This window comes from Papaver somniferum, chromosome 3 (assembly GCF_003573695.1).
Source record: "Papaver somniferum cultivar HN1 chromosome 3, ASM357369v1, whole genome shotgun sequence".
Classification (NCBI taxonomy): Eukaryota; Viridiplantae; Streptophyta; class Magnoliopsida; order Ranunculales; family Papaveraceae; genus Papaver; species Papaver somniferum.
The window spans coordinates 70,051,988-70,077,741 of record NC_039360.1 but is presented as its reverse complement, the minus strand read 5'-3'; the positions used below and the strand labels follow the sequence as shown (position 1 = coordinate 70,077,741).

At 38.1% G+C, this 25,754-nt stretch overlaps 4 protein-coding genes across 6 annotated transcripts; 2 read left to right on the top strand and 2 right to left on the bottom strand.

Moving 5' to 3' along the window:
* Positions 1–4,174: 4,174 nt before the first annotated feature.
* LOC113356444 lies at positions 4,175–7,664 on the bottom strand. Of its 3 annotated transcripts, none has more exons than XM_026599584.1 (4): positions 6,224–7,664; positions 5,879–6,113; positions 5,352–5,440; positions 4,175–4,707 (listed from the first exon to the last, which is right to left on the bottom strand). In XM_026599584.1, exons 1-2 carry the CDS (start codon positions 7,023–7,025, stop codon positions 6,103–6,105), a joined length of 813 nt encoding a protein of 270 aa, XP_026455369.1. In that variant the 5' UTR covers positions 7,026–7,664; the 3' UTR covers positions 4,175–4,707; positions 5,352–5,440; positions 5,879–6,102. The 3 variants fall into 3 exon arrangements, with proteins under 3 accessions (XP_026455369.1, XP_026455368.1, XP_026455367.1); XM_026599583.1 differs by having other exon boundaries at positions 5,879–7,245; positions 7,474–7,664; XM_026599582.1 differs by having other exon boundaries at positions 5,879–7,664.
* Positions 7,665–11,550: 3,886 nt separating this feature from the next.
* On the top strand, positions 11,551–11,973 carry LOC113359559. Its single transcript, XM_026603170.1, has one exon. The coding sequence runs from the start codon at positions 11,551–11,553 to the stop codon at positions 11,971–11,973; it is 423 nt and encodes a 140-aa protein (XP_026458955.1).
* A 7,703-nt stretch (positions 11,974–19,676) lies between these two features.
* Positions 19,677–20,578, bottom strand: LOC113361345. Its single transcript, XM_026604608.1, has 2 exons — positions 20,185–20,578; positions 19,677–20,097 (listed from the first exon to the last, which is right to left on the bottom strand). The coding sequence occupies exons 1-2, from the start codon at positions 20,458–20,460 to the stop codon at positions 19,978–19,980; spliced, it is 396 nt and encodes a 131-aa protein (XP_026460393.1). The 5' UTR covers positions 20,461–20,578; the 3' UTR covers positions 19,677–19,977.
* A 3,067-nt stretch (positions 20,579–23,645) lies between these two features.
* Positions 23,646–24,437, top strand: LOC113361344. The gene is made up of 2 exons (XM_026604607.1): positions 23,646–23,979; positions 24,058–24,437. Exons 1-2 carry the CDS (start codon positions 23,704–23,706, stop codon positions 24,211–24,213), a joined length of 432 nt encoding a protein of 143 aa, XP_026460392.1. The 5' UTR covers positions 23,646–23,703; the 3' UTR covers positions 24,214–24,437.
* The last annotated feature ends 1,317 nt before the right edge of the window (positions 24,438–25,754 follow it).

The following is a 25,754-nucleotide window of genomic DNA, read 5'->3' as shown; positions in this document are numbered from 1 at the left end:
TGGTGAAGATGTCAGCCAATTGAGCAATAGTGGAGATATAAGACACCTTCAAAGTATTGGCCTGAACAAGCTCACTGACAAAGTGGAAATCCAATGCCATATGCTTCATTTTACTGTGGAAGACTGGATTGGATGCAAGGGATAAAGCACTGACATTGTCACACTGCAGATGAGGTGGAGCAGGAAGCAAAATAAATAAGTCTTTAAGCAGTTGACATAGCCACACAATCTCAGCAACATAGTTAGCTAAGGCCCTGTACTCAGCTTCAGTGGTAGATCTGGCCACAGTAGATTGCTTCTTTGAGCTCCAAGAGATAGGATTATTGTCAAAGAAGATGCAGAAACCAGAAGTAGACCTTCTATCATCAGGACAGCCAGCCCAATCAACATCACTAAATCCCTGTAATGTTAGAAGTCCTTTAGATAAAAAGAGACCATGATCCAAAGTTCCCTTAATGTATCTGACAATTCTCTTTGCAGCAGCCAAGTGAACAGTGGTAAGTTGATGCATGATTGGCATACTTGAGTCACAGCAAAACTGATCTCAGGTTTGGTCCAAGTAAGGTATAGCAAAGCTCCAACAAGAGATCTGAATTCAGTGGGATTGGAGAGAGGAATTCCATCATCATCTGACAGTTTAGTGGTGGTGGAAGCAGGAGTAGAGCGTTCTTTAGCACCAACAAGGTGAGTCTTGTCAAATAGATCCAAGGCATATTTAGTCTGACAAACAAACAAACCAGAGGCATTCCTTTTTACTTCAAGGCCTAATAAATAATGTAGAGCACCAAGGTTCTTGACTGGATATTGAGAGATTAAGGAATCAATGACATATTGACAAAAAGCTGAAGAAGATCCAGTGATTAAAATGTCATCAACATACACTAATAAGTAACTGAGAATAGAACCATGTTTGTAAACAAACAAGGAGGTGTCAGCTGATGAAGTTTGAAAACCCAATTCAAGAAGTGAAGCATGCAGTTTGGCATACCATGCCCTTGGAGCCTGCTTAAGGCCATAAAGTGATTTGTGTAGCTTGCAGACATAGTTAGGATGTTCCTTGTCAATGAAACCTGGAGGTTGAGTCATAAACACCCCTTCCTGAAGATCACCATGCAGAAATGCATTGTTAATGTCCAATTGATTTAAGTTCCAGTTGAACTGAACAGCTAGTGAAAATATCAACCTAATGGTTGTTGGTTTAGCAACTGGGCTAAAGGTTTCATGAAATCTAGGCCCTCTTGCTGATGGAAACCTTTGGCAACAAGTCTGGACTTGAATGTATTTACAGATCCATCAGGATTTTGCTTGATCTTGTACACCCACTTACGACCCACAACATTTTGACCAGGGCAGGGAGGTACTTTTGTCCAAGTGCCAGTAGACTCCAAGGCATTATGCTCCTTGTGCATTGCAGTGATCCACTTAGGATTCTTAATGGCTTGAGAAAAGCAAGTTGGGGTGAGAGGGAAAGAGGATTGGAGATAATTAGCTGGCAATTTATGGTTTGTGGCAAAGTACATTTTGGGTTTAAAGATACTAAATTTACCCCTAGTGGTCATGGTATGAAGTTGTGAGGAATTGAGACTGCAGGGGATGGAGCATCTGCAGTAGGTGAGGGTGTAGAGGGTGGTGGGAGAATGGATGTAGGATTAGAAGTGGAAACAGGTAATGAAGTATCATATGAAAAAGATGTTGAAGTGAGTAAGGTAGTTGGAGAAGAGGACAAATTGAGCAATGTAGAGTAAGGGAAGCATGTCTCATTAAAAGTTATATGCCTGGAGATATAAACCTTGCCTGAGATAGGATCTAGGCACCTGTAGCCCTTCTTTTTAGCAGCATACCCAAGAAAAACACAATGAATGCTTATAGGTGCAAGTTTATGGGAGGTATAAGGTCTCAGCCATGGAAAGCAGGAACAGCCAAAAGATTTAAGAAAATAATAATCAGGCTTTTTGTGAAAGAGTTTCTCAAATGGAGACATAAAGTTGATTGATCTAGTGGGCAGTCTATTAATAATAAAGTTGGCAGTGAGAAAGGCATCAACCCAAAATGAGTCAGGGAGATGGGAGGTAATCAAAAAGGTTCTGCCAATGTCCATAATATGTCTATGCTTAGCTTCTGCAACACCATTTTGTTCAGAAGAGTGAGGACAAGTGACTTCATGTTTGATACCATGAGCAGTTGTAAATAGGGCCAACTCATTGTTGATAAACTCTCCTCCACCATCTGAACTTATACAAACTATTTTAGCAGATAGTTCATTTTCTATTTGAGTTTTGAAGTTGTAGAAAATGGTTTTGAAGTCAGATTTGGCAGATAATGGAAATAACCAACAAAATTTAGAAAAATCATCAATAATGTTGACATAATATAGAAAACCACTATTAGAGAGAACGGGAGAAGGCCCCCATAAATCCATATGAAGTAATTCAAGAGGTTTGCTAGTACAGCTAGAAGATAAAGTAAATGGAAGTTTATGAGATCTTCCTAGTTGACAACGATCACAAAAGATAGGTGTGGCTATTACACTGGACTTATTTAGAGAAGAACAGACTCTTTGTAGAGTTTGAAAAGAAGGGTGAGCCAGCCTATGATGCCAGATAGCTGAGGAAGACTTCATAGTGTGGAGAGCTTTGAAGTTGGTGGAGTGAAAATTGATGGGATAGAGGCCATTTCTATGTGGTACCTGAAGCAGAATCTTCCCACTCTGAAGATCCTTCACAGAATAACCAATGGGGGTGAAGGTTATAGAGCAATGGTTGTCACTAGTGAATTTATGGACAGATAGAAGGTTTGATGTGGCTTTGGGAACATGCAGTATATTTTGTAGGGTAAACTGGCCTGAAGGAGTGGAGACAATAGAATTACCAATAGAGGAGATAGACATACCTTCACCAGTATAAGATTTTATATACTCATAGACATCATAAGAAGTATAGCCCTCAATTGGGTAGGCAGTAGATGTCACATGTTGATTAGCACCACTATCAGCATACCAAGGGTTCTCACCAAAGATATTAGCAGCAACTAGCATGGCATGAAGGTTCTGAGGTGGATTTCTTCCTTGGAAAGCAAAGGTGAGTCTATGTGTACATTCAGGAGAAAGATGGCTGGTACTACCACAAAGCTGACATTTGACTTTCTCACCAGTAGCTTGCAAAGAGGATGGTGGTGGGGTGGACATAGGGATAGAAGAAGCATATCCTCTAAATGGTGGTGGTGGTGATGGCCTTGGTGGATATGAAGTATAGGAGGGATAAGAAGGTGCATATCCTTGAAATTGTTGATTATAATTTGGGTTAAATGGTTTTCTGCCTCTGTAATTGACACTGTGACCACCTCTGGGTGCAGGATAAGATGGTCTGTAGATAGATGGAGGTCTAAATTGAGCCATAAAGGCTTTGTTCTCATAATCATGAACTATGGAAGCATATCTAGATTTAAGAACAATTTCTTCACTGAGGAGAAGATTATGCAATTCAACTGAAGTAACAGGTGGGTATCTAATGTGAATTGATGTAGCAAAAGAATCATATGAAGCAGTTAAACCAGATAAAATTGTAACCACCATTTCACTATCACTAATTACAGTTCCAGCAGCAGCAAGAGCATCAACAACTTTGCGAATCTCATTAAGATAATTAGTGATAGAATCGTTACCCAATTTGATTGACTGAAGCTTTGTTCTGAGTTGAATCGTATGAGTAGCAGAAACTTGAGAGAATCTACCTTCAATGTTGTTCCATAATTCATGAAAAGTTTGAGCTGCAACAAAATAAGGAATTACAGAGTCAGAAATTGTTGAGTTGATGAGCAAAATCAATGTACTGTCATCATCTTGCCACAGAGTGTATGCTGGATTAACATGATCATTGTTCTCATTATGCCGAGATGTGCATTTTGCAGGACATTCTCTAGATCCATCGACATAATCAGCAACAGGAAATTTTGTGAATAAAGCAAGAAGAAGAGATTTCCATGTAAGATAATTGTTTTCGGTAAGTTTCAATTGAATGATATTGGAAAGTTGATTAAAAGGTGTTTTGGAGATAGATCTAGACTCCATTGTTTAAGCAGAAAAACAAAATTGATTTGAAGAGATATTTTTAATGGAGAGAAATAAAGAAACTGATTCGATTGAGGAATCAACAAAAAAATAGTTGGAGATTTGAGATGAATCAGAAAAAGAAGTAATAACAGCGGAAGAACAGATTTGGATCAAGAGCAGAGCTCCGATACCAAACTGACATTGGTATTGAAAAATAGAAAAATATCTCTCTTACCTTACAGACACACAAAGTTGGTCTATATAACCACCAACCAACAGACAAGAAATACAGACCACAAATAAAGGTACACGTGTCTTAACAGAAAGATAACAGAAAAGTAAGAATAAACAGAGAGGATAACAGACGCGAGTAAAGAGAGTGTAAGTCAGACACAATATGTCAATTAGTAACTAATGGAATACTGTGATTAAGGCGGTCTTAAATTATAGATATTTTCCTACTAAGGAAATTTTACTGCCAAGAGTAATACAACTTGAAAATTGTTTTACCGTGGTCAGGTAAAGTTGTCTTCCCCCTTTACTTAACAACATCTCCTCAGCTAAAAAGCATTCTGCACTTCTTGTTATACAGGGTCCAACAACATCTTCTCAAACAAGGGGTCTTTCCACGGTATAAATGTTCCTTCGTCGGCCTCATGCTGCACGGACACAAATGACATACATTAGATGGAATATCACATTTCTATACCAAGGAAATGCTTCGTGGGACAATACTGTACTGCCTTGCAAAGGAAACATTGAAATCGGTAGAGAAGACACATATTCACAATCAAGGCACCAACAGGCAGTCTCCCAGGCCAGAGTGCATTAATATTACAACTAAAAATAAGGCACCTCATGTAAGCAAGGATTTCTGTCACGCAAAACCGCTGCTGTTCGGCTCTTTCTAATATAGAAGTCTAGACCTCTATGAGGTTCTCCAGTTCACTCCTATCCTTAAAAAGGGTAAAAGAATTCTTCCCAGACACTCCGCATGAAAGCACAGAACATAATGCCACAAAATAAACCTTAATAGAGCACATTAACACTCGCTTCACATTGAGAAATTAGTAGCAAATCTGAATTGACTCAATGAAGTGACGTGAGTCTTAATATCTAAATCAAGCGTATAAGAACAACCTAACTACTGTAACATGACCACAATGACTATCTGAGAAAGTTTCAGTGAATACAAAAGGCTTAAGAAACTCAGACAAGAATCCAGATGCAGGTAAGAGGCAATATATACAAGTGAAAGCACTCAGATGAGGGGCAACTAATTAGACATTGATTTAGAATTTACCTCAATATAGAAGAATAAGCAACGTAAAAGCAACAATGCTCTACACCCATCAAGACGTGCTAAAGCGTGATCAACCAATTCTGCAAGATCTACAAAATGAATACCAAAGATTTAGTTCTAAGCAGAAAGGTTAATTTAGTCTGAGATACACAACATTGAGTATAAATCATAGATAGATAAGCGAACCAGATTAACAATAGAAAAGATTAGATCAGAAAGTTTATTAAAGAGCAAAGGTAAATTGGCTTCTGAAATAGCATCACAAACATGAAAATTTATGATACTTCTTCAAAGTAAATGAATGCATATACCAAGAATATTCATCAAAAAACTGAACCTGGTCGCAATTATTCGTCACAGAATTTGCAACGTTCAAAAAATGGAAGAAAAAAAGGCAAACAAACAGACTCTATAAAGGAATGTAGAACAGCTAATTTAAACCCATAAATTCTGGTAAGTGACATGATCAATAACTAGAGCGTAACGTAGATATGTAGCATCCCAAGGATATGTGGAATCTTTCTTACCAGGGTGGAGATCTAAATAGGAACGGGTTGTTTTCTCAGTGGCATATGATACAGAATGTCCACCTGTTTCACTAACTCGTTCACACTCCTTGCGACGGGATGCTATTTCCCACTTATCAGCAAACTCCTTCTCATCATATGGCATGTTTATACATTCTTCAAGCCTTTTTATATATTCCGAACGAGAGCAATCAGCACCCAGATCATCTCCATCCGTCTTAGAGTTAGGAAGCAACTACAGAGAAAAACAACATAGTGAGAATACAAGACAAAAACCAAAGAGGAATACAAAATCACAATGGAGTGACAGTTTTTTGCTCAACTTTCCAGGATCAGATATAGTACCCCTGCTCTCTTCTTCACATTGCTGATTTTTACTACAAGGGAGACCATCTTTAGAAGACTTTTCAGGAACAGACAAAGTAACCTTGTGTTTTCCAGTTGGCGGAATAATATCATTTGTTCTCATAATCAAGGATCCATCAATTACTCCAATTATTTTAAGAAACTCACAGTAACCCTCATCAGCTGTAGATGTCAGTTCCTGCTTGCATTCATCAAGGAGTGGGTGAAAATTATTGACTGGCATAGACTTACCCTTGGTGCAACTAGATGGTACTGATGGCTCAAAGCCCCCCTTCTCCCTCTCCATCTCTAGGATGTAAATTTCGCCATCTTCCCTCAAGTTTTCGCAAAACATCATGTACTCAGGATCTAGCTCATCCCCCACATCAATTTCATCACCTGAATCAACAGTCATGCCAACATTCACTTGAATATTATCATTTTCTTCGACATCCTCCTCGTTGCTATTATCAGGATTGAGCTCATTCCCTACACCAGTCATGCCCACATCGACTTGAATACCCTCATTTTCTTCGACATCCTTGTCATTGCTATCATCAGGAGTAAGCTCATTCCCTACACCAGTCCCATTACCACTCATGTCCACCATATCACTGTCCGTATCCACATGAAGAACTTCATTTTCTTCGTCATCCTCGTCATCATCGCTATCAGCACCAGCAACAATAGGATCACAATCCTCATTTTCACTATCATCTTTATCCTTTTCCTTGTCCCCGTTCCATAATTTCAAGTACATGAGATAGTCACAATCCCCCACAAATACGTCCTCATTACGCATCTTTCTTCTCTTATGAACTCTTTTACGTGAATTATCTTTTTGATCATGAAATCTTTTCTTCCAAACAACACCATAATCATCAGAACTACTACTAGAGAAACATAATTTCTTCCTAGTAACACCACCATACTCCTCAGAAGAAGAGTCAGAACTACTACTACTAGATAATTGTCTTTGCTTTCTAAAATTCTTTTGTGGAGGACTCTTGTAAGTAGTATTCCTGTAAATGATATTCTGGTAAGTAAAACTCTTAGAGCAAGATCTATACTTAAATCTTGTTTCCGCTTGTCTAGATGATTCAGCAAAATCATGACCACCACTAAAATTACCTTTTTTTTTCTTTTCCTATCTACTTTCACTGACCCCATAGTGTTAATATCAGCAAAAATGAAACCGAAGTAAAAAAGAAAAGAGAAGCAAAGGAAAAGAACCCTTAATTATAATGTACCTTGTTGTTGTTAGCCCCAATTACTTGAAATGAAGATTTCTTGTTTGGAATTTGAAGCTTGAAGAACCCTAGCTAGCAATTGGGAGAGTGAGAAGTGAAGGATCTGATTTGATTTACTAGGGTGAATGAAGGCTTAGAACTTTGGTAGGTGGAGTATTAATATGAACATAAAAAGTTACACTTGTTAGATGGAGAGTAACTCCACTCAGTCCCACATCACTTCCACCTCGAGGCTTTTCAGATCTCTCTAAGGCTGGCTCTAATGATATTCCAGGATTCAAGGTTTTTTTTTTTTGGATCCACGTCACCAAAATACATCGACCGGGCGTAACGGGGATCCGAAATTCTTAGTGGAAGCGCGTTTTGAACCTGCACAGCACGCATTTTCTAACCGCGTTTCATTGATAAACTCAAATGCGCAATTTCTAATAGTGTATTGACCTTGTTGACCGGTCAATCCACGGTTTCAAACTGCGTGGCCAGGAGAATCCTAAATGTTACAGACGCCGCACTCTTCTTCTCTTTTGTTATTTTCTCTCTTCTTCCTCAACATAAACCCGTAGAACCTCACTTCCCATAGGTTGATTGAAGATGATTTCGTGTTTTCTAGCCTAAAATCTTTCAAGGGTTTGTTCTAGAAGCGGTGGGGAATCTATTGGTGGTATTTTTGGGAGATTTCATCAACAAATCAACACAAGGTATGAAATTTTAATTTTCATTGATTTTGTTGATTTTGGGTTTTTGAATTTAGTTATAAAGGATTGAATTTGATCCTCTCCTATGTAAAAACTTGATTATGTTGTTATTGAGCAGTAGTGAAATTTTTGAATTGATTTGAATCCATGGAATGTTAACTTAGGGTTTTGGCAATTAGGGTTCTTTTAGGTGAAACAAAAACTGATTGCTTGATTCATTAATTCATGATTGTTGATGAATGATTAAACTATTATTATATGCATGATGGAATGTATTTGTGATTTCTAATTTGAAAAGCATGTCAAAAAAATTATATTGAGCATTTTGCAATGAGTTTGAGGATAAACTCATTTGTTGTTTTGAGTTGATGTTGAGATGAATATATGGGTGACATTGATGTGGTCAATATGATTTTGATGGAGGTTTTCATTAGAGCATTTTGAAACTAGTTTTAGGATGAACTCATGTATTGTTTTGAGTTGATGTTTAGATGATTAGAGGGGTGGAATTGATGTTGTTAATATCATTTTGATTGAGGTTTTCATATGAGCATTGTGCATACCTCAATGTGATGTGAATTTGATTGTTTGTAATTCACGTGTTGATTGTGCTTCCCTTCACTCTTTGCTTTTTTAGATAATGGATCATGTCGATTGGTCTAGGTATGAGAAGTTATCCCAACTATCTCGAGGTGTCGGACCACAACAACATAAATGTGAGAACTTAGATGACAACAGAGACATAAATTTTAGGAGTAGTTGGAAAGAGGTAAATAAATTTTACCAGATAGTGGTTGATAACAACTCCCGTGCAAGTGTACTTCTTCAAGTGTGTGGTTTTGGGTCCGTATTTGAATTTATATTTAAGTATGCGGATAAGGCATTAACTGAAGCTATATGTGAGAGGTGGTGGAAGAAGACCAGAACTTTTCACTTCCGTGAGTTTGAGATAGGTTTGACCCCTATAGATTTCTTCTGGTTGACTGGTATTCCAATCGGAGAAGGTAATCCAATCCCAGAATTACCAAAGGAAACTATGACGCCGCAAGAATTAGAAGCTATGGATGCTAGGTATTTCCGTGGTATGTTAGATGTTATGGTCCAAAGAAAAAATTAGCGTCTGAAAACTGGAGATTATGATTCCAAGGCCAGCACTATGCGAGTTTCTCACTTGGCTAATTACATAAGAAGTAGGGAAAATCTTGACAACACAGCCATTGCCGATGAATTGACTAGAATCTTCTTGCTTTGGTGTATTGGTGCTTTTTTGTTTGCAGACTGTAGTGTTAGAGTAGATAAACGACGGTGTGTAGTATTGGATAATTTAGATGTTGTTGGGTCTTATGATTGGGGTACTCCAGCTTTGGGTGTTCTGTATAAACATATGGATGACTGGAGTTCGTGCAAACAAAAGGATTTAGGTGTCATGTCGATGATCTTAGAATTCTAGTATTATTTTTATTTCCGTAATTGTCAACCGGTTTTGAAGGAAGGCCTAAAAGATGATGAACTTGATCCACACCCTGTTATTCTTCTATTTGCTGGGACAAACCTTAAGAATAGGGGACAAATAGATCTTCACAAACACTCTGTGTCTGACGCACGCGCTCAGATAGATATGAGGATGAGAGATGCAGTTATTTGGGACCCCTGGTTCAGAGATAGTGCCCACCAACACATTGATGCATTTCAAGACGCACTGGAGATGTCTAGTAGGAGATTTGTTTTCAAGTGTGTTAAGGACGGCACAAGAGCTTCTGCTTATCTGGACGAGAGGTGTATGAGGCAGGTGTTCGGTGCGGTAGTTATCCCATGCAACCCCCCTAGGTTGGAGGACGTATCTGATAGTACAGTGTTTGATCCAGGAGACCACTACCTTCCTGTCGCCGCAGAAGTGTATTCCCATTTTTGGAAAACTCATAGCGTGGGAGCTCTTAGGGGAAAAACAACTCACGAAGACACACGTGATAATATTGGAGTTGGTCACGCAGGTATACCCCGTAGTTTGATGCCCCAATTCCCACCTCCTACCATGTCATCGCAGACACATACAACCAAGCAGGACAGTCCATGACACAACTTCCAAACCTACATTGGGACTTGCCTTTCTACAAAGATTCGTCTGAAGAGCTAGTTGCAGTCCCCGGGGAAGGAGAGAACCCATACAATTTTTCTGATCTCAACGTCCCGGAGGTTAGTCCTTTTATATCTCATTTTCATTTTCATTTGGAGATTATTTATTATTAAATAAAAATGTTTAAATTTTTTTTTTAGGAAGAGTTACGCCAGTTTGTGGGGGAGGCTTACTGGATGATCCAATCTAGCAGACAGGTGGTATACGATGAGACTCATCGTCAGGCGCTGTATAACACTCCCAAAACCCTTCGTAGGTCCGGAACATCTGAAGTCCTCTTCAATTCAAGTCAGGAAGAACAAACATTTTCCAACACTTATAGCGCCGGAGTATCTTTGCCGGAAACACAACACCGTAGCAAGCGTCCAGCTGCAGAACCTTCCGCATCGAATGCTTATTATGTCCCTCAGCCTTTTGAGAGTAACCTCCCTGTAGAGCCCAACCCGTTCATGGCGCATGCCTCCCCGGTGAATAGTGACTTACCAAACTCTGGTGAGTTTTTAGGGTTGAGCATGGGTGGAAGTTGGCAGGGTAGTGTTCAGGGTAGTGGTCTGAGAGGTGATAATGGTGTTGATATAGATCTTGTGCCAGACAGTCAGTTTGTTGGGCAACTCTAGTAAAACTGGTTAAAATTGTGTTGATAAGCTAGGGCGTAGTAGATGTTTGCTATTTTGTTCTTGTATGATATATTTAGTTTCTCCTCATATATGCTGGACAACGTATTATCCCTATTTTATGTTCTTCATATTTTGTGTTTATGTGCGATTTATAAAAAAAAATGTGACATTTACTAAACATACGCCGTTTTAAATCCAATGTGATGCTGATAATAATTGTTTTTAGCTGAAAAATGGAGTTCGCTATCGTCAGATATATGCGACGACGGAGAGAGGCTACATACCCTAAACAATACCACGATGATAGCCATGAAGATTATGCAATCATGTATCAGCAAATTTCGCAGGAGGCGCATGATTTGCACCAACCTGAACCGGTCCAGGTTTTGAGCAGAAGAACCGTTAACATATGTCGTGTGGATGCAGATGTGAAGATGATGCAGGACTACTTCAACCCCGGTTGCAGATACGGACCTAAGCGTTTTAAGGGACGTCACGGTTTGCCCCGAGAACTTTTTCTTAAAATACTGCCTCAAATTTGCGCCAAAGACCCGGATTTTTTCAGCGAAGAGATGCTTGTAACATCTCGGGTCACTCTCCCCATATGAAAATGCTTGTCGTCATGAAACATATGGCAAAGGGGGTAGCTGCAGATAGCCTCGACGATTATACCCAGATGGATACGGCAACCATATACATGTACGTTAAAAAGTTTATGGATGCACTTCTTTGGATTTTTAACGACCACTACATGAGGCTACCAACAACCGGAGATACTAGGAGGTTATTGGCTCAGAACGAAGCTCGTGGTTTTCCAGGAATGCTTGGGAGCCTCGATTGCACCCATTGGGAGTGGAGGTTATGTCCCACCGAAGAAGCAGGCCGACATGTGGGACACATTAAGAAACCAAATCTTGTTTTACAGGAAGTTGCTTCACACGATAGATGGTTCTGGCACTGTTATTTTGGCGAGGCGGGGGCTTACAACGACCTGAATGTGTTGGCGCAGTCGGGATTATTTGATAGAGACAATGATGCCTTAGCCCCTCCTTGAAATTTTAGCATCAACGGTCACGAGTACGAGCATGGATAATATTTGGTGGACGGCATCTACAATGAAATGCTGGGGGTGGTCCATAACTATAAGAGACGCGAGATTATGCCGCTGGTCCATAAGAAATTTAATGAATAGCACCACGCAAAGAGAAAGGACGTGGAGCGTGCTTTTGGTGGTCTTAAGTCCAAATGGGTTATAATTAGGAATCCTTGTCGTTACTGGTCTCATAATGACGTTCAGACAATTATGAGAGCGTGTTTAATAATGCACAACATGTGTGTGGAACATGAGTATCGTGATACGCAATGAGCGAGCTACGATGGAAGAGAAGAAACACCTCCAGTACAAGGTAACGTGAGAGAAGCGCGTAGGGATTACCAAAGCCATGCCCGCTAGAGATTCTTACAAGCAGATATAACCGAGCACATTTGGCAGCGTCATTTTCTACGATTGCGAGACGGTGAAGTCGGCCCCGCTGAGGTGCATGATGGCCTCCCCACTTCCGATGAGGGTATTACCGATGTGGTTGAAAGCGCAGATGAATACCCAGCTAATGACGATAACTTTTATGAGAACGGAGAGTAGGATGCAGTTATTTTTATTTCTTAAGACTTTTTCCGCACTTCTTTCCTTTCATATGACTTTTTCTGCACTTGTTTCTTAAGACTTGTTGTGTATTTTTAATTTTAATTATTTTTTATGGCATTTTAAGATTTTTATTATAGAATGAAATTTCACTTTCAATTTTCACCTAGTAAAATTAATTTTGGATTACATTGGTGTTTTTATTATAAATGTTGGTTAGACGTTCACATGTCTACGGTTTCACTACAAACATCCCTTTATCATTCACCATATACAATTGTGATGATAGAGCCTATGTATAGCTAGTAATCAATACACGCGTTAACAGTGAACGACCAAAACTTTTTGGAAAGAGTATTTTCGCTATTTACAAATGACCCGTTTTTAAACGTCCTTTGTTGTTCATACGCGTCCCTTTTGCATCTGACTAACACTATAAAAACGTCGGTAAGGTTGCCTTTCAATATCACTCCCACAAAGTATCTTACATCTTTAAAAAAAACAATATTGTTTGAAACACAATCATCTGCAATGAGTTATAATCGCACGTGAAAAAAAAGTGTTTCAACATATTAAGTTCTTGCGAATAAACCAACCCACTAATCTAACGTGCCAGAGAAACTATTACATAATTTCAATTACATATGCAATGCGCTTCAGTGGTGAAGAGGATTTAGGAGTTGTTGGAGCATGGATTGCGGTAACAAATCAAGGTCCACCTGGGGGTCGAAGATGATAAAAAACTGTTCTGGAGCCGTGTTTTTCAAAACTTTGAAGATCTTACCGAAAACGAGAACGACAGAACTAAAGCCTCGCTAAAAAAAGATTTGGTCTAATAACGACGGATGTTGATGCTTTTGTTGCATGTCTGCTTCATGTAAACATAAGCCATCCTACTCTATCATACGAGGCTCGGGTTAGTAAACATATCCATCCATAAATACCGAGTTTTAGCACTCTTATTATAAATACGAATGCCGAATAATTTTATTTACTTTTACAGAAAACAAGATCCAGGATTGATTTTCGTGTGGATTCAAAGAGGCCTTTCATGTATGACGATCTGTACGAGCTCCTAAAGGATGTTGTGCCCGCATACATGTGGAATAATTATATGCTTGTAATGGAATTATAATAAAAAATATTGTATTATTTTCTAATGCAATTAGGTTTAAAGTGATTTCATTCAAATTGAAAGTTCAAATAACATTAAGGGTTACAACATACTAAGTGGGAAATTTAATTCTACAACGAGGTAAAATAAAACCAAATTACATAATGCGACACGATTAACTAAATACTTAAATTCATAACATCCTGATGAATGCAACCAACTGTTCAACATTAGGTATAATGACGACTTGACCCCTGTCGACGCATAATGTCATTTTTCAGATTCACGAAATAATCCCTTTGCATGTCGTCGGCTATTTTTCCCAGATCAATTTTCATTATCTCCATGTCAGTCACACGCTGGGTGTTCGCTGTTATCTTCTCGTTGCTCGCTGCTATCAACTCGTTTCTCTCCGCTAAATTTCTAATAGATGAACCACCGTCGTCTGTTCGAATAAAATCCATCCTTTCCTGAGATTTTTGTTGGTCCCATGCAAACCTTTGTTCATCCCTTTGTTTGAAATATTCTAATGTCTGGTTCACTCCTTCAGTGACTCTTCTCTCTTCCAGTCTACTTCGTTTTGCCGTGTCCCTACTAGGGCCACGTCTGGGACCTCAGTACGGAAAAAATGCATTTCTTCGACCTTCGTCTGAGGATTCACCGACGGTGGTTTGTGAATCGTCAAACGATTTATCATTATTCTCCATTTCTCTCATAGGTTGGCTTTGTTGGGAGGCTTGGGTTGAAGTTTGAGGAACTAAGATCGAAGGATCATATTCCCTGGGATTGCAGCTTCAAAATTTCAAAAAAAAAATTATGTCTCCAACGTTTGGGATCAATCGGATCTTCCTCGTACAGTACCTCTCCATCCCGGTACTGCAATAAATTTCACAAAAGGTTAGTAGTGCTAAGTCGCGCTAAATTATTATATATCGCATAATTAATGTTATCTAACTCACCAGCTTTTCCGGGTTGCTTCCACTTGGGTTAGTCCTGAAAAGTTTTCTAACATGACCAACATACCTTTTGACCTCTTTTTTCAAAGTGCCTACCCTTATTTGGAGGGACTTCAGACTTTTGTTGTTCTCGCAACCCCATCCTGTGTTGAATTCAGCTATAATACGAGACCAAAAATCTCTAGACTCTTGTTCCCTACCTGTAACCGGGTCACTTGTTATCGCACACCAAGCTCCTATTATTGCTACATCTTCATTTCTAGAAAATTTTGCCATGTTTGATACTGGAGAAGGAGTGTTGGATCGAGAGATAGAAATGTAGAAGTACTAAATGGGAACTACAAATGTGTTCGGTGTGGCTGGTTTGGCTGAAACCAAATTGTATTTATAGGGTGAGTAAAATTCGAACGTTACGATTCTTTAACGATCTGTTGATAGCAACCATCGGATCAATTGTCCCATTGGCGATCCAAAGGATGTGAATACGCACTCGGTTAGAAACAGCGCGGCATGCAGTTTCTAACAGCGCGGCACGGTGTTTGAAACAGCGTGTATATTGGAACCGTTAGATGACCAACGGTTAGCAGAATCGGATGGTGTGTATCATTGGTAACTTTTAAATTTCTGAAGTGTGCCTACAACGGTTGGGTTTGATTTTGATAATGTATATAAACCCAGCTTTTGAAATCGAAAGCCATACACAACAAATCTGAAACACCCATCCGCCAAACTTCAAATATTATTTTCCTGTGTTTCTAATCTTACTTTCTCATTTCTCTTCATACGTTGATGTTAAAAAAAATAGGTAAATTTACGCGAGAAGAGGATGCGGCTCTTATTGGTGCTTATTGTTTGCTCAGCAAGGAACCCAGAGGAACGATTTATAACAGTAATGAATTCTAGTTGCTTGTTAAAACTGAATACCGAACCAGGGCGGGTTGGGGCAGGGAGACAGATAGATTTGTTACGTCGTTACAGCGTAGAGTTTCCAACTTAAAACAAGAATTTTTGAGATATGTTGGCTGCATTAAACCATACTTCATAAACATGCCGGCCGTATGGAACCATGAAGATGCAGTGAGTATTTTTTAATAATAAGTTGTGATATTATATTCATTTTTTTAATTTTTTTTCGTTACTTTATTTATGAAATTGTCTGCAGTACCACGAAGGTAAACTAAAGTACGAAGACAGGGAAACCGGTGGAAAAAGATGGAGACATCATGCCGTTTTCCATATTCTCAAGGCGCATCAGACGGAATACGATCCAGAGAGTATTAATTAAGTAACCGTGGTTCGAGAGTGATTTGAAGTTTTTTTATTAAGTTTAGCGTGGTTGTATGTTTTAGTTCAGAGGAAGTAATGTTTAGTTGAGTAATGTCGCATTAATATCAATTTGCAGTACAACTGAGTAACAATGATGCATAAATAAGTTCATTTTATTCAGATACTTAAACAGCACAGTACAATTACAACGTCTGTAACAACAGTTTTTGAAATCAAAACAGATTTGGTCTGTAACAACGTTAACTCAGACTTGTCGACGGCCCGTCACAACTATAGTAGAATCCGAAGGGATGACCTGTAGAACATAAATGCGCTTAATAATTTTATTTCATAAAGGTTTATGGAATCACAACTGATTATGTGTTTTTGAACATACCTTTTTCTATATCGGGGAGCGTTATGTTTATCCAAAAGTTTTTCTTTGTTGGAGAAAATATCACCACTTTATTCAAAACTAATACCGCTCCCACCCTGATATGCTTTCCATAGTCGGGATGTTCAACCACTTTGCGATGGACATTTGCTGACATTTTACCACTGGGATCCTGCAATATTTTAGAAAATCCCAATAATGAATAATGGGTTTCAATAATTGATCATGAAATTTATTATCATTTACTAAAAGTGGACAAATCACCTTCACTTTCAAAGAATAGTCATCGAGATATTTCCTTTGCTCCTCGACCAGTACAACCAACCTTTCGATTTGTTGGTTTATTGGTTTAATAGATCCCAAAGAGGTTCTCCCCTCTGCGTAATATTGTTGTGCAAAGAACCAAGGTTTAGTCTGGAAATGAAGATCGTTAACACCTTCACTTTCTTCACTAACTAATCGTTGGAGGACTTGTGTAGATACATCTTCCTCTCCCGTTACTATCCTTCGATGTTTGAGATCTTATAACTTTTGAAGCTCTCCGGCCGGTCCCGGAATGATTTTTCGGCTACTAGAGGCACCGCGTGAGTTAGGGATTAAACGCTTTGATTGTTTGACTACTGGACATGGGGTGAGGTCAACGACAACCGATTTATTGCGGTTATCATATGGATTTGATATGTAAGGCATAACTGGTGTGTTTGTTGAAAACTCCATTGAATTTTGTTGGGGGACCTGCGAGTAACTATCTAACACCGCTGCAAACTCGTCTTCATCAAAACCTTCCCATGGGTCGGCGTCGGCCATTTGTTGGAGGATTAATAATTTTAGAAAGAAAAAAACTATTTTGTTTGGCTATTGGTTCTCTCAAGCAATTGTGAATCTCATTGTCGACCAGTTTTTTGTTTTATAAGCAAATAAAAGTGAGGTATGCAACCATCCACTTGTGTTAGACAATGACATCTGAGACATTATTTAAAGCTTCCCAAAGTACATCATTTTCCGTCCCCTACGCTTCCGACATGTTCCCCGTTACTTTTATTATTAGTGGGAATCCCCTTTATCCTATTTTCAAAACATTATTATTGTTTTAAAGCCGTGAAGTAAGACGAGATTTACGGAACTTTATCGTTCTGCTGTACAAACCAAATGACAAGAATAATTTGTGGACGTTAAAGAAAAAACTTTATTATATTTGTAATTTTGTTAGCCATCTTTAGTGTGGTGTTGGCTAGACGTATTTGGACATATATGTTTATTTATAATTTGCTTGTGATACACCATGTGGTAGGGGTCTTAGTGATTATTTTCTGAGGTAAGGGACAAACACTTCTTCCCAACTTGCGTTCACTCTAATTCCTTTAATAGTGTTTGCAAGATATCCAACACAGTATTGTAACCAATAATGCAGACATGCTTTACTGTTTCTGTTAAACAACCAACTTTAATTGTTGTCGTTTTCCCAAAAAAAAGTATTGGCTCTCCGCGTTTTCCCGGTACCAACGTCTCGATCAACTTTTATAGCTTTGGAGTATTCCAAAAATACAATAGTTATTCAATTTAAAACAAAATTGTCTTTATCCCAAATAAAGTATTTGCCCTTCCACTCTTTTGTTTTCAACCGTCTCTTTCTTTGAATATTGGTTGTCAATATGACAAACTTGGGGACTTATTGTTGGTTAAAAAATATGAGGAGTATTCCAAATAAAATTTATAGCATTAAAGCTACTTTAGTTATCAATTTAAAAAATATTCGTTTTCCCCTTGTGTGTATATAAAGAGGATAACTTATTCAGTATCATACGGTACCTTATTAAGAGTTATCTTTCTCCACTGCTAATTTTTCATTTGAAGATGTCAACTCCATCATCATCAACTATCGAAAACATACTTAGAAGATGCAAGCAAAGCACCAAATCAATTACCGAAATGGAAGCAGAGATAAACCACTCCTCACCAAACATAAACAGGCGATATAACATAAAACCACAAATTACTTCACCAACCTCACCCGGGATGATCCCTACCATAACAAAACCTATTCGGTCCATTCCACCGACTTACATGCTGGACATTTCCAGAAATGTTTCCCAGGTGTTATCATCTTTTGAGCGATGGAGTTTCATAAAGAACCTGCAGTCAGGGGTCGAGCAAGAATCTATATTTTGGTTTTCGATCTTAATTTTTCCCTTTTTCTTCAAGTTTTTGCAAAGTTCATCAATCATTTCATCTTCCTTGGCCCTCACTGCATCTGCCAAGAGTTTGGGTTCTTCACAATAGTTTTCGTACATACACCTCAAATAGTGTATCTTATCGCCAGGCGACTCCATTACCATCTTAATGCCAGTACAATTCTTCTACATACACTTTGAGTACATCCACGGGCACTGAAGTAAGCTATGGTTGTCACTGAAACACAATGGACATATTTCTCTGGCTTCAACACAAACTATTTGTTTTCCTTTACGACTAGAACTCATTTTTGAATAATTTTTTCTGACTCGGGTTAAGATTTTTAAGAAATCTCATCTAATATGTGGATATTTTCTTGTAACCTTACTGACATTTTTATAGTGGGGATTACCACCGACAGGTCCGCTAATGAACAGGGATGGCCTTTGATAAAAAGTTTTTTGACGTTTTTGGCCTGGTAGGGGGCATTTTTAAATAGCGATATTATCCTCTCTTAAAAGTTAGGGTCATTTACTGTTACCCTTATTGTTCTGTAATAACACCATTATGTTTTTTTGGCCATTCACTGGACACAAATATCCTCCACGTCTTTCAAAGCTCATTTACTATTACCTAACAACCCTATCTCTCTTTACACGAAAGAATCACGCTACAGAAGATGACATGATTACTCAAAATAATGCCCGAAAATTGATGACATCTCACTGTGGCAAAATCTGAATATTAATAATTTATTCCTTTCGATTGAAAATTACAATTAAACCCTTCCGTAAATTTAAGTATAAATTTCTGAAAAACAACCCACAATTCAAAGGTTTGAAGTTTCTTATTTTATTTCCTCCACAATAATCACTCACGATGCCACGTTTTTCAATGGATGAAGATAACGCTCTGGTCATTAGTTATTGTAAGGTTGCAGATATGGACCATAATACAGAATATCCAGAAACGAGTATGGTGTTTTGGGTTTGAGTTAGGGAAGATTTTTTAATTCAAATTGGGAATGCTAGCATTTGGTATTCTGCCCAACGTATCCAACATCGCGTTAGCATGCTGAAAAGGATTTGTGGTCGTTTTAGGAAGTACCGGGTGCTTGCAAATGGTAATCGTGCTCGGGCGATGGCCATGTATGAAGCATAACTAGGCCAGCCTATCAAACATTTCGTGGCCAATTATTTTTTTGGTACTCGCATATAAAATCGAATCTTTATAATATTATGTGTGGTTAATTATGTTACTTCCAAATTGGGAGCAGGGGTAATGATTATGATGTAATATGTTTTCTTACTTATTACAACGATGTAACCGACTACTTTTTTAATCACAACTTTTATTTTAAACATCGTAGTACATTAGAAAAACATAATTAGAAAAACATAACTAAATACATAATTAAAAACATAATCAAAAACCAAACTCGTGAGGGTTGATAACAGATTTACCCACAAAATCTACACTGACATAAATTATAGTTTCAGTCTTCACCGGACGTCTCAAGTTGAATGGACTGGCGATTCATAATCTGGGATTTTGGATACCATGAAATTATAGCAGTCATCGTATGTGAATGCTTCACCTTTCTCCTCCAAATAACCCGCTTTAACAAGGTCGTGCTACAATAACACAATGACATACACTTATTGTTTTTATTTAAGAAAAGGAAATTTAGCATTGGACAAATTAAATTATCAAATACTTACAAATTGTTCAGAGGACATGGTAATACGGGTGGCCTTGAGGAGGCGTTGTTGAATCTCAATAAAATCACAAATGGCCTTTTGGATTATCTGGTACCTATCATGAATTTGTTGTAGAGTTCTTCTCTTTGGATTCCCATATTCTCGTCTATATTGGTTATATATCTTTTCCCAAAAGGTTTCGGGCTCTGGCATAACATAAGAGAGATCTGCTACTCGAGATTCTTTGTACCATGTTTTGGTGATTTGCAAATCTTCAATAGAATCAAATGATCCCATTGTTGTGTTTGTACAAAGAGTTTTGAGAGGTGTTGAAATCCGTGACAAGTTTTGCAAGGTGTATGAAAATAGGTGTTTATTGTTTGGAGATAGATAAACCTCGATATTTATAGGATTTAAAATACTAATCGGCGTGAAAAGTGTTACAACCCATCCAATTCACTTGTAAGATAAATACTCTTTACACACCCTACTTACTTTTCACCGACAACCCTTCATAATGACAAATAACTTATCATGTTCATAAACGCCCTTTACTGTTTGAAACACCTCTTGGATGTCAAGGAAAGACCAATCTCTTGCAAGACGAGATATTTGAACCAACCACCCTTATTCAAATCACCAAATATTTTTTCAAAAGTCAGTAATTGTTGACTAGGGACCCCTTACTATTTATCTAGCGACCCTTACTATTTATCGAAAACCCCAACATTGCACTGATACAAAATCGCGTCTTCCCAGAACATCAAATTTATGACAAAAAGGCTAGTTGTGTGGTAAAACCAAACACATGGGGTTACATGATTAAATTTATTACAAAAGATATTGGTAGGAGTAATAAGTTATTTGATGTAATCACCTTATACCCTAAATAAAAATCACCTACATTTGGAAATTACACAACAAATCAAAAACACTAGCGACTATGAACAAACCACCCTTATTCAAATAACCCAATATTTTTCCAAAAGTCATTTACTGTTAACTATGTACTCTTACTATTCATCTAGCGACCCTTACTATTTATCGAAAACCGTACGACTAGTGAAGAGTCATTTTATAGTTTGGGATTTGTATTCGGCACTAGAATACCACTCAACACATTTGTGTTGGATGTGTTGAATTTATCTTATAAAAAAACCTCTGGAACCAGTATTAAAAATTGCCAATACAGCTTAGAATTTTTCTTTGGGATATAACATTTAGACATTCATTATTATATTTTGTAGGTTAAGCCTACTTGTATCTACCAAGAAATGACAACCAAGTACACGCCACAGGAAGATGAAGCTCTAACCAGGGATTACTGCAACGTTTCTAATGATCCAGACGTATTAACAGATGAGAAATCTGAGGAGTTTTGGATGTCTGTTGCGCAGGAGTTTACCGATATAATTGGCAATCACAACCTTCGTACTTGGAAATATTTAAAGTCCCGTATCTTCACCATAAAGAATGAGGTGAATTTTTTTGTTACAATCCAGATACCAATATATCGCAATGTTCCCAAAGGGTGGTCCGAACAAATGATTGTAGGTTTCCCTATGTTAATGCATACATGCATTTGAATTAATTGGTTTCCTTCAAACGATAATCCTAAATATATGTTTGTGTAATGCAGGATACAAATGTGCGACAGTTGCACCTCCAAAGGAAGGGAAAGAGATTTATGTATCACAATTGCTACCTCATCATGAGGCATCACTTTTCCTATATGGACCCCCAATTGTTAGCCCGTCGTGCAGGGTGACGATATCATACAATCTGGTTTTGTGGGTATACCTCTATGTAAGCCCTCACGAGACTAAACTCGTCTAGTAGGGTCACCTAAGGGTTCAAAGACTTGTTACACGGGCTAAGTGTAATCGCGGGTCACACGACAATGATATCCGTTTAGATTTTATCATATACCTTCCTTTCATGTTTTTTATTTGTGTCAATGGATTTGAGAATACAAAAATAATTATAATAAATTGGGGGGGTGTCCAGCCGTACCTGTTGGTTATTTTGGTATGTGCTAGATATATTTATTTTTATCTCATACAACGTTTATGGACTACCATGGATTGAAAATAACTGAATATAGGCGTCCCCTATGTGACCTCCTAGACGTCCCCTACGTGACCCTACTTTTCCCCCAAGGCCAATTATTGGGAACTCTATAAATAGAGTGTCATTCATTTAAAATAAAACGCACCAACAAACCTTCTTTTTTGTCTCCTCCTAAAGTATAATATTTGTCTTAGCGGTTCGGTAACAGTTTCCTAAATAATGTCTAGATTTACTCAAACGAGGATGTTGCTCTTATCGGTGCATGGTGTTCAGTTAGATTAGATCCAATAGTTGGCAACGACCAAGAAAGCGTTGTCTTTTGGGACCGGGTGCGAGTAGAATACAGCACCACATGGAAAGGTGATACGGTAAGGCCAACCATTCATTGCAACAGAGGGTTAGGATGTTGGTTAGAGAAGTAAGAAGATATGTATGTTTTTTTAGGCGTTATTTTATGAACTTACCGAACGGATGGGACAATGAACGCGCTGTCAGTTAAATTAAAAATCATTATTAATTTTTTCCTGTTAGTGAAAACCTGGTATTAACACCTGTTATAAATTTAAATCCAGTACGAGGAAGGTAGAAGGGATTATGAAGAAGATGGACCAAAGTGCCAAAGATGGAGACATGATGCGGTCTTTGACGTGATGAAATTACACTTTCCATTGGTGTATGATCCAGAGCTCTATGTACAACCAGCTAATATTCCTCCTCCTCATGTCGGAGGCGAGATATAAAAACATCAGCACATCCATCCACAGGTTTTGTGGGTAAACCTCTCTGCAAACCCTCACGAGGCTAAACTCGTCCAGTAGGGTCGCCTAGTGGTTGAAAGGGTTGTTACTCGGGCTAAGTGTAATCGCGGGTCAGACGACAATGACATGGATTTATAATGTTTAAGTTTTTCGCCTTTTTTTTGTTTTCGGGTTTTGTTTTTAATTTATGAATGTGTGTGGTAACAGTGAGAAAGTAATATTGTTGGTTAATCAATGTTGATGTCATGTGAAAAGGACATATTTTCCTTGTATTTTTCCATGCATTATTAACAATTATTTTTTCTTTTTTTTTCTTTTTTGGCCAAAGATAGTTATTTGAGTTGTACCCACATATCTTGTTATGAATCTTCATACTTTTGGAGATTTCCCTTTTCTTTATTTGATACCCCTACCCACGTGATTCAATCAACCACCTTATTTGAGTATTGAACCCACATGTGTTTGTCTGGAAAATAGTGACCATCCTTTGAGAAACGTTTTGGGTGTTTTTGGCCAGTCATTGTCTTTTGGATGAAGCAAGGGTTTCTTTGTCACCTATGATTGATAAAAAGGATTGTCATCAAACACATAATAGACCTTCTATAAGTAGTCTCGAAATTAAGCCTAACTGAAACATCCAAAACTACTCTTAGTTTTACATACCCATTTTATTCTAGCATACCCATTTTCTTCTTCTTTTACATACCACAATATGGCTGCATTTTCAACCGAAGAGGATGTTGCGCTAATTCGTGCTTTTTATGTTGTTGCTAGTGAGCCTTTGATCGGCAGAGAGATGGAGGGGAGGGTTTTTTGGAACCGAATACTAGAGGAATTTAGAGCATCATTTGGCAACAACATTGAAAGAAGCACCAAGTCAATACAGTGCCGATTTACAATCTTGAAACAAAATGTTAAGAGATACGTCGGTCATGTAAGAGTTCGTTGCCGGGGTATGGCTGCTGGGGGTTATAACGTTGCCACGGCTGTAAGTTTTTTTTAAATTATTATTTACGTTCTTTTAGACATTATTAGTAAAGTAACACCATATATGAATTTCACACAGTATCATCTAGGGCAAGCTGCATATGAAGAGGAAGGAAAAATATGGAGACATGGAGCGGTTTTCGAAATTCTTAAGACGCAATTTGGTAGGGAGTATGATCCTGAGTTCTTTCATCCTCCGTTTAAAGGCAATCCTGAAGATGGAGCCGAAGCTTAAGACAGCAACACAAACTTTGTGGGTAAACCTCTCTGTAAACCCTCACAAGACCAAACTCGTCTGGTAGGGTCACCTAAAGGTTTAAGGGAATCTTTTTATAATATTTATGTATTTCTGGTTTTTGTTGGTCCTCTAGCATGTATTCGACCTAGTGGTCACTTGTAATCATGCTAGTGATAAAGTGTGGTCCACCTATTATAAATAATAATTTAATTTCATATGGACAAAGACTACTTATTGCGAAAGATAGGTCGATGACACTAGCGTTGAATGAGATTGGACGCCCGTGATGAATGGCTAGTAGTACAACACATCTTTTTTTTCTTATAAATAGACTGTCGTGAACTAAAATGGAATACACATTCTTGAAAATCTTATTTACTACCTTCTTATTTTATTTTACAATAAAATTTCCAAATGGATGTCGAATTCACCGTTGAGGAGGATGTTGTAATTGTCGTTGCATGGATTGATGTATTGACAACTCCGTCTGTGGAAGGGGTTGATAGACCCGCCCGAAACATTTGGCATCAGGTCCATAGCAAGTTTGAATAAAGATTTTCGAATCCAAATCGTAGATCGAAGCAAGCCATTAGAATCAGGGTTGGTGGTGTACAAAGAGACGTAAAATTGTATGTGAGCCTCCAAGGGAGACTAATTATATACGTTCCGCCAGCACTCATTACAGCAGATATGGATATTGTAAGTAATTATAGTTAAAAAATAATGATTTTTTAACAAATACTCTATATCGTTTGATTATTAGTTAACTTCATGCAGGAAACAATGACCAAAGCATATTTCCTTGAAAAAAACAGCCCCCCTTCAGATTTTACGAATGCTACCTCCTTATGAAGGACGCCTTCGACGAGTACAATCCGAGTAGGTTGTATAGGCGCGCACCATAATAGATCTTGATATGCTACACATCAATGAAGCTAAAGTGGGATGACCCATTCGTCGTACGTTGTCCATTTATTATCGTAGAACTTTTACATCGTTTCGCCGTACGTGTACTAATTTCAAATTAATGAAGTAAATCATATTATGTTTCAAAGCGATTTAATTCTTACTAGACATTGTATCCAAAAAATATGTTTGGGGATAAACAACACAGTCATCATTTAAAATCTTCCAATTATTTTATCCTGAATTACTTTTTCAGACAAGGTTAACTGTGTAGGATAAAATAAAGGAAAAGATTTGAAGTGTCTGACATCTGGGTGGTTTTTATCGGGTTTGTCACTCCACTTGCAATACAAGATAAGCCTTACACATCATCGCTACATGAAAGGAATGTTACAGAAGGTCCTCTATAAAATAACTTCTTCGCCATGCCAAATAATAGTGCAAAACATAAGATATTATAAACCATCTGGTTACATCTTCTCCCGAAGTATTATTTCTTCTCGTCCATTTTATCCGGCAACTACACAACCCGAAGAATGGCTAGGTATACCGTCGAAGAGGATGTTGCAATCACAAATGCGTGGGTAAGTGTTGTTACCCTTCCCGAGGTTGACCATCACAGGGTTTCGGCT